This window comes from Patiria miniata, unplaced genomic scaffold (genome assembly GCF_015706575.1).
Source record: "Patiria miniata isolate m_02_andy unplaced genomic scaffold, ASM1570657v1 HiC_scaffold_4, whole genome shotgun sequence".
Lineage (NCBI taxonomy): Eukaryota > Metazoa > Echinodermata > Asteroidea > Valvatida > Asterinidae > Patiria > Patiria miniata.
In genome coordinates, this window is record NW_024037071.1 from 6,413,496 (window position 1) to 6,422,387 (window position 8,892).

General features: G+C 38.2%; 1 protein-coding gene across 1 annotated transcript; it reads left to right on the forward strand.

The window, feature by feature from the left end:
* Nucleotides 1-6,210, forward strand: LOC119740120 (U4/U6.U5 small nuclear ribonucleoprotein 27 kDa protein-like). The gene is made up of 9 exons (XM_038215326.1): nucleotides 1-143; nucleotides 1,089-1,136; nucleotides 1,507-1,561; nucleotides 1,851-1,874; nucleotides 2,390-2,437; nucleotides 3,182-3,243; nucleotides 3,852-3,931; nucleotides 4,418-4,482; nucleotides 4,950-6,210. The coding sequence occupies exons 1-9, from the start codon at nucleotides 107-109 to the stop codon at nucleotides 5,002-5,004; spliced, it is 474 nt and encodes a 157-aa protein (XP_038071254.1). The 5' UTR covers nucleotides 1-106; the 3' UTR covers nucleotides 5,005-6,210.
* Nucleotides 6,211-8,892: the final 2,682 nt, after the last annotated feature.

Below are 8,892 nucleotides of genomic sequence, written 5' to 3' on the forward strand. Positions count from 1 at the left end.
ATTCTCTTGTTTTACCTCCGTCCTCTCGTGGTGGCGCTGGCGCGCTTTAATTTTCGTTGCCGTAAACCTGAGTAGGCCTACTTGCTCATTTTCCCCAGCATTAAAAATGGGGCGAAGTAGAAGCCGATCACCCGTGAGACGAGGTTAGAAATTGAAGTGCTAGAAGCATGTGTATTGGAAATTTCATAGAAATAACGTTGTTTATCGTGTAAATAAAGTTTACTAGCAAACATGTTGTTAAAAAAAAAGTGTCCGGAAATTGGGCACAATCATCGTGCTCATTCACGTCATTATAATGTAGCGCACCATAGGCCTAATTTATAACGCAGTGACTGCTGGCTATTGACGGCACCAGCATGACCAGTAACGCAGTTTTCAACTGCTATTGATACGGCATTGTCTGGTTCCTTGACCTATTATACGAAGATGAATAGGAAACCTACTAGTACTTCAATAAAAAAATGATATGATTAAAAAATACGCAGTGCCAGTGGCTATCGTTACGGCAGCCGTAACGCATTTCCCATTTTCTATCGTTACGGTAGTACTGCAACTTTTATAAAAACATGAGAAGAAAATATAAAATTAGAAGGAAAAAAGTGAATTTGACTGAGCTGTCGCACTGCTCGCTAAAACGTGGGGAAAACAAATAATTATATACCTGCTTGCGTATCAAAAAAGTATCGTAGAGGGCGCTAAACAACGGCTGCCGTAACGATAGCCACTTCGTAAAAAATAAATACATGAAACGGAAAGTAGCCCCTAAAGAAAACAAAAATAAAAGAAAAACAAGTTGCAGCACGGCAGTGGAGTTAAACGCAGATCACCGGCACAGTAGACTAGAAGTTGTACATGGAACCAATCGAGCTACCGACAATCAAATTGACAATCATCTCATTCCTGATTTTGCAATACCGTAACGATAGCAGCAGAACTTAACGTTAGGATAATCCTTACAGTGCGATTTGATCCCCAGACCTTTGGCATGGTAGTCCAATCAAGCTAACAAAGCACTATGTTTGGAAGGATGTGGGACATTAAAGTTTAATACAACAGATTCATCAGACTGCTTTGTTTTCTGATTTCAGAGAGACGTCGGTCGCTGTCAAGAGAAAGAGACCGAGACAGAAGAAAAGGTGAAGTAATAATAGTTTCCGAGGATAACAATAAATTAAACAAAGTTATCTTTCTCTTTAATAACAAAATTCCAAAATCATGAAACCATGTTTCAGGCTGAATGTAACATTAAATGTCTGAAATGTAAACTTGTAACTAAGCATTTTCAACAATTTGGTTCATTTGCCACGATTGGAACTGCTTTCCTCAAATACGAGGACAATGCTCATAGTCACAGGCTATATAATGATCTCAAGCCTGCATTGGACAGCATTGCCCAATAAATAAAATGACCAGCAAAGTTTTGTGCTAGTCAAGGATTAGCTTAGAAGTTTAGAGCCAGACATTAAAGCAACATTCATTGTGTAAAATTTTCTAATTCTTTTGCAGAAAGGCGTCGAAGTAGATCACGATCAAGATCACCCAGGCGGAGAAGAAGGTCAAGGTATAGTTAGATGATTGGTTCAATCTGAGATCTTGTATCATATTTGAAATTATTGTATAGTAGCATAATCCAGTTACCAAATATGCACAAATATTTGCATCTATGTTTTCCCTGTTTTCCTAAAATCTGTAGCAGCCTCGGAGCTAAAACCTTCAACAGGTTAGTTGTTTTTCACCCTGCTTCAGATTTTAAATATTTTTGTGATTCAAACGAGAACAAAAATGCCTGTTTCCTTAAGTGAGATTAATTGTTTTGTTTTGAACCTTTTATTTTCCTTTACTTCCTTTAGATCTCGCTCACCAAGAAGACGAAGGTAATGAAGTTTGTATTTTTTGATAATTTTTTTATCTCTCTGAACTTAAGTTAAGGTTCCTGTTTTCTCCAGGTTAAATATTGTTGTACAATGCATACTACACTCACAGCTTCAACATCCAAAAAGTACCCTTTCAAAATAATCCGATTTTCAGTTATAATACAAGAATCATTCAACACATTACACTGTCATATTTTGGATCATTTCAATTTTGGAATCTCAAGCATCATATACTCCGTCAATTGTACCGAACCTGTTAAATGATTCAGTGAGAGGCATTTCCAGTTATAATGGGATCCAGGGATGCATTAGAATTGAGATTTTCTTTTCCCAAAAAGTACAATTGTTGCCCAAAAATGATTTGACACAAAAGTTCCTTGTCTCTCACTCTTTGCTGTGTTTGTATATTTGTGTTATACTTAATGTATTGCCAGTTATACTGCGTCCACTAAATTTTTTTTCCCAATATACAAATTCTATCGGCTGATTCAGAACTTATTTTCTTCTACACATAGATCTCGCTCCAACAGCCCAAGAGGACACGGGAACCGATCTCCATCACCGTATGTATTAACAGACAGGGCGCCCCCTTTAGATTTGACATGGCAGGCAAGAAATCAATGACATTAAACCAGGGTTGGTTGATTTAAATCATGTTGATTTAAGTCACTGATTTCAATCGCGATTTAAATCAATTGATTTTTTTTTTGATTTTTTAATCACTGATTTAAATCACTTTAAATCTTGTTTTTGGTAAATAAATTGATTGAGGTTCATTTTAATCATTTAAATCAACTGATTCCACTTTATTACAAAGTGCAAGATGTTAACATATTCAAACACCCCTACTTCATCAGCATTGACTCAACTTAGAATTTGCATAATTACAAAAAAATCATTGTTTTGATTAAAGTCAAGATCTGAATTTCAAAGTTTTTCTTCAGAGTTTGAATTTGAAAGACGGCACACTCACGTTTGTTTTAATCATTCCTTGATCTGTTTACAGTCATATTGTGAATCAACTGTGCGGGTGTAGGCTTATCTGCACCAGCAAAAGGTGTATTAAAGTCCCAATTGATTGTCTTATTCCTAACGTTTCTCCATAAAAATTGAAATTGAGATATATATGTTTTAAAGGTGCGAGGCCTGATTTCTGTTCTCCACCTTGTAAGAAGGACCATCAATCTAACACTATAACTTAGTTACATAAGGATCAGTGCCGCTGCAAAAGTATATACACTTTAGCCTGCACCAAAAAAATCAGAAGATGCTAATAATTTGTTTTGGAATACATCCTCGTTTTGCAGGGGTGACAAGTCAGGGTCCAGTAAGGAAGCTAAGAATCTGCCCAGCAGACCTGTGATTGATGGTGAGATCTAAATAACAACAATCTAATCCGTGGTTATTGATGTTAGCTTCAATTTTGTTAAAGCTCAAAAATTACATTTTTACAGTTTATAGTTTTTTTTATTTAAAGGAGCAATTTAAAGATGTTGGGGAATTGTCAGGTCAGACTAGCTGGTTTGCACCCATTCATGGATGTGTTACTCGTTTTTGCAAACAAAATGTGGGCTAACTAAATTTGATAAATTCATGGGCAGTATTTGAAAAAAGTCGGTATTTTTTTCCAGCGAAGGTCAGCTGACCAACATTGGAAAATGACAGCACATCAGGTGCCATGATTTCACAGGATGTTTGAGACTACAGTCCAGTAAGCTAATTTATAATGAAATTTGGTATTTTTGTTTTTTGATGCTTGCAAATAATGTATGCTACCTAAAAGGAAAGTTATCAAACTGCCTAAATAAACAGGATTGTTTCTAGTGACAAAAAGGTATCGTTACAGCACCCTCATTCTCTGAAAAATTGGGCCTATTCCAGTGACAAGATATGACTGTGACTGTTTTGTGATTGACATGTGACTGACATGTGATTAACATGTGACTGACATGTGATTGACTTTGCTTTTCTTGCCAGAGTCCCAACTTGAAGGCAAAACCGAAGAAGAGATTGAGATGATGAAAGTAATGGGCTTTGCAGGATTTGACACAACAAAGGTACAGACAATTCTCAATTCTTGAATTGCTATACCTAACTTTGCTAATCCTCCAATCATTTAACAACTTTCTGGTTGTCACTAGTCAGGCTTTTTTTTGTTTCAAGTAAATGTGTTATGTACCTTTTTACAAGGGTTGCATGTAGACATACTTGTAGGACATGTAAGTGGGTACATGTGTGTACTTAATGCAGAGTGAGTTTGTTTTTGTTTGGTTTGTAGGTAGCTTCTGTTCTGTGTACTTTTCTGACCTTTGTCTTTGGGAATTCACTTCAAATAAAATTAATGACTTACCAACAATAACAATTAATCAACACCTATAATTGTAGGGTGAGTTGGGGTACAGGAAACATTTTCTTTTTGCCCTTTTAGTTTACACCACTGATTGAAAACCTTGTGCAACATTACCCTAGATTTCGGGCTGCAAAATTTGATACAATAATTGTTAATTTTTTTTTCAAACTTGTTTCTTTCTTTCTTTTTCCAGGGTAAACATGTACCAGGTTCAAATAATGCTTCTTTAGTATCCCTCCAGCCCAAAAGAAAATACAGGTAAAATGTTGTTTTTATTTACACAAATACTGAACTTAAAAAGATGGTTTTGACCTTTTGTTTTTTAAATCAATGGTGATCGGTGCTCAGACATCGTTCAAGTAAGGGATCAAACGAAAGCTGATAAACCTACCTCTCAGGTACTTCCTTACTGACAGTGTTCTGGTCCAAAATTTAAACAAACGAAGGCTGTGTCCAAATTACTTGGGTACGGCTTGAATGACACACACTCCTATGGCAGTGGCTGCAGCCATTTCTCATAGACCCGTGTGCACTCCTATGGCAGTGGCTGCAGCCATTTCTCATAGACCCGTGTGTAATTTCAAGCTCTAGCCAAGTCATTCGGACACGGCCTATCCCATTATTTTGGGATTCCATTTGTTTTATCTGCTCTGTATAAATCACTTTCAGAATTGTCATGCTCCTAGTTTTTGGCTTGTCATGCCTCTATTTTTGTTCGTCTTCAGGCAATACATGAACAGACGCGGTGGCTTCAACAGACCACTGGACTTCATTGCGTGAGGCCCCTCGTCTGGTTCCTGCCTCACCATCCTAAATATTCTCAGTGTCATTGTCGGGGTATTTGTGATATCTCTTCATCAGCAAAAGCGGCTTATCTCAGAAAGGAATTCAACCCGAGAGAGTCACAGGATGTACACCTAAAATTCCTTGCTAACCCGAGAAATATGCTTACCATTAGAACAATACTTTATGACACAGTAACTGAGGATTGTTCGTTTACGTTGAGCAGAGAAATTTGGTTAGGGGCTCCGTGCCCCAACAGGAGAGGTGCTTTTTTACCACTTTCGAGTGCCCTGTAAACAGGACGCACCACATGTGTGTACTGGTTTGTGCATGAATAGCGCCAAGTACGCACGACATGTTGTGAATTGTACACAAACCATTACCATTGCCTCTTTAAGTGAACGTCAGGCATCATAAGCAGTGCATTCGAATGTCTCTCCCAGTGGTCTCCCCCAACTCTCCTTCCTTAATGTTGAGGGGGTACTTGTGCACGGAGCCCATGCAACATGTAATATATATGACCTGTACTGAACACGTGTCCTGACTTTAGTTATAAAATCAAATGAAGAACCAGTTTATGCCTAACAAGTTTGTAAAATTGTTTTGTTCGTTCAATTTTAAATGTATTTACTTTTAATTCAGTCAATAGTAGCTTGAACTTAGACGAGTTTGTAAAACAAAGATGTAGGCAGTTATTTTTCACATTGTACGCCATACCATATCTTAGTAGTGTTCATATAAAGGCCATATTTTTTAGCAGTGGGGGGGGGGGGGACTGAATTGGCGCCAATTTCTAGGTATAAACACTGTAAACAAAATATATCTTTCATTAAAGCATTTACATTATTTTGTAACTCTTTACTCACTGTTCTATGGTTGTATTGATTCTTCAGTAAATCAACACATTGTAATACAATGTAGTACAAGTGCTAATGTGTTAATAATGGCTTAAGGAATCAGTCTATTGCCAGATATTGGGCGCCCAGTTGAAGTGCTCAGTGGAAAAAGTGAGCTTGAAATTAGTTAAGGCAAACCATTGCATGCACACAATATTTTCGTAGTGATGTTCATTGTGATATTCATTTTAGCAATGTTTGTTATGTATTTGTTTGTTGTACTGTCGAGTTACAAGGTTTACCGAAAGTTAACTAGGATGAAATCTACAAATGCTTCAAAAACAAAGACGTGTATACGAGAAATTAATGTTTTGGCGTATTTGTGTTTTAGTGATTTATGGAGGTGAGAAACCCTAAAAAAAGTTCGGTTGTAAGTCTAGGCCCCCCCCCCCAAGTATATATACAAGTAAAGTGTTCACATCAAACAGTTTTTGATGTAGAAATACACTTTGTTGTGTTTAATTTTTCACATTTTCAAATTTTCCACCAAAATCCCACGTTGGCTACACAATTTTGCCGCCACAGCCAATGTTCTTAACTTCTAAAAAACTGTGTTCCTTCGGAGAGAAATGTGTTCAGAGGGAAGGAAGGATTCCTACCCGGTCTGGAATTAGTCTACGGAATAGCCACGTGCACAGCAAGGGTCTAATGCTGGCAGATTCGGCGATTAATTATGCAAAACAAGACTGCGTCTTGACCTGGAGATTGACCTGGAGATCGGAATGACGTCACAATTTCTAAAGATGATTCTGATTGGCTGGCGCGTGGGGCCGCATAAAATCTGTAAGCTAAGATCGATATATCGGACGTTCGTCGTGCGGCTCTGCACACGTGAATGTCTGATGCTACCTCCGTGCCGAGACTACCGACCCAGCTACTTCAGAGGCAACAAAAGGAGAACCATAGAAATAAAAATGGACACCCACTTGGGTAGACCCAGATTCATAAGTAAGTTACCAACTTTGCGATGTCGCTTTTTCCCCTTCTTTTTTGAAGAAGATAATCGCAGTGATCACCCTTACAAAAATATCGCGTGGTGATTTCCCATATGATCGCCATGGGAAATTGCCTTGGGGTTTCTCCCATGTTAGTCCTGTGGGACTATGGGCTGAAGACGATGTGGATAGTCCCTACAACTTTGGAGGGTGTCTCCGTGTCGAGCCTCATCACCACGCGCGAGCTGGATGTGCACGCGCGCTACGGAAGCAATAGGCCCTAGAAATTTGCCTATTTTTGTCGTCCCTCCCGAGTTTTTGTATTTTCTTTGACGATCCCTCATATGAAGGAATAACTAGAACAACAACTACTTACAGATATAGTTTTAACCACCAAAAGGGGGATGTCCAAAACCTTGTTTACTCGGTGCCAGGATGGCGCACCGATATGTACGATAAGTAAACGGTGATCGATCTCAGCGTCACCGTGACTGCAGGTCAGCAAATTCAACGGTCAATAAATTGATTTTACGGAGCCATGTGTCCAGACAAAAAACACCCCTGTCTACATTTCAGCATTGATTTGCTGATGGACCCCCCCCCCCGCAAACATTCCTGGATCCGCCCCTGCAATTATTGCTCCTAAACCACTTTTCAAGTTGAACCACATTATCAACATGTTCCCAATTAATTTTCTTATAGATGTTTCCAATCATAAGGCCGAATAAAAAAAAACAAAAACAAAAAACACATGTTTCTCGTCCGGGTTTTTGAAAAAAAAGAGGAAGAGGGTCTTTTTATTTTAAATTTTTTATTTTTTCAAGATGGCCGCCATTTTAAAATTTCCTGCAAACGTTGGTGTTTCCACTGTTTAAAGACACTTTTAAAATGAAAGACAAGTTGGACAAGAGAACTGAACATATTTACAGTGTCATTTAGAGTTGTATTGGTCTACAATGAACAGTTTTAGATGCATTTGCTTTAACCGCCAATTTGTGGACTTTTCGGTGTTTTTTTACTGCATTTTTTCAAAAATAAAAAATAATTAAAAAATCCAGGCGGCCTCCAAAAAGGAAGTGGGCGGGGACGAGAAACATGTTTTTTTTACTTCGCCTAATAACAACTGGATGAAAATTACCCATAGTTCTTTAATGTGCAGGTTTCCACTTTAAAAAAAAAACCCCACTGTATGCTTCATCATGATGACTTCACTTATCAACAGGAAAATTACAAAATTGCAATTAAAACACTCATATTCGACGCAATCCTCACAAATGGTGTTCCCAATGGTGTTCCCATGAAATTCCCATTGTCGGCACAAAAATGTTTTTGATAACCCACAGGACCGTCTTGGAAACCCATAAAACGAACAGGCTATTTTGACATTAAATTGGACAAAATTGTTTGCCCGATTTAGGAGTGCAAGTGGGTCTATAATGGTTCCCATAGCCACATGGTCTTCCCATAGTGTCTGAATGAATGCATCCAGAAGAAATTATGCCTTCCCAGCGCTCTGTTTAAGGGTAGTCTATCCCCTTGCACAGCTGATATACGTGAGCTGATCGGCGATCAATTATACAAAACAAGACTGCTTCTTGACCTCCAGATTATTATAAACTATATTGATCAGCACCCGTCAATAATAAGTGTTTACTGACTAACCAGCCGAACAATCTATTAAGACCATAGTTACATGTGGAAGAAGATATCATTTGCAGCTTGGACACTGGACAGTTCCAAGGATTTTCGAGGGAGTCTTGAATCTGCGTTGTGCGCATGTCAAAGAAATTCAGCACTCAGCTGCAGTGTCACATCATCACACAAAATCATCATGTTCACTTTTCTATACCGATAATATTATGGTTCACATGGCATGCACGTGTGGCCAACGTGCATACCAAACTTGTGTAAGGCCGATTTTCGAATTTTAAAAAGATACAGGCATTTTCTTCACAAATAGGACTATACACTAGATTCTCAACAAAATTTGTTGGGGAAAAAAGGGGGGCACTTGTTTTCGTTGCTCTACCATTGATCTTAAGCATTTTTATTCA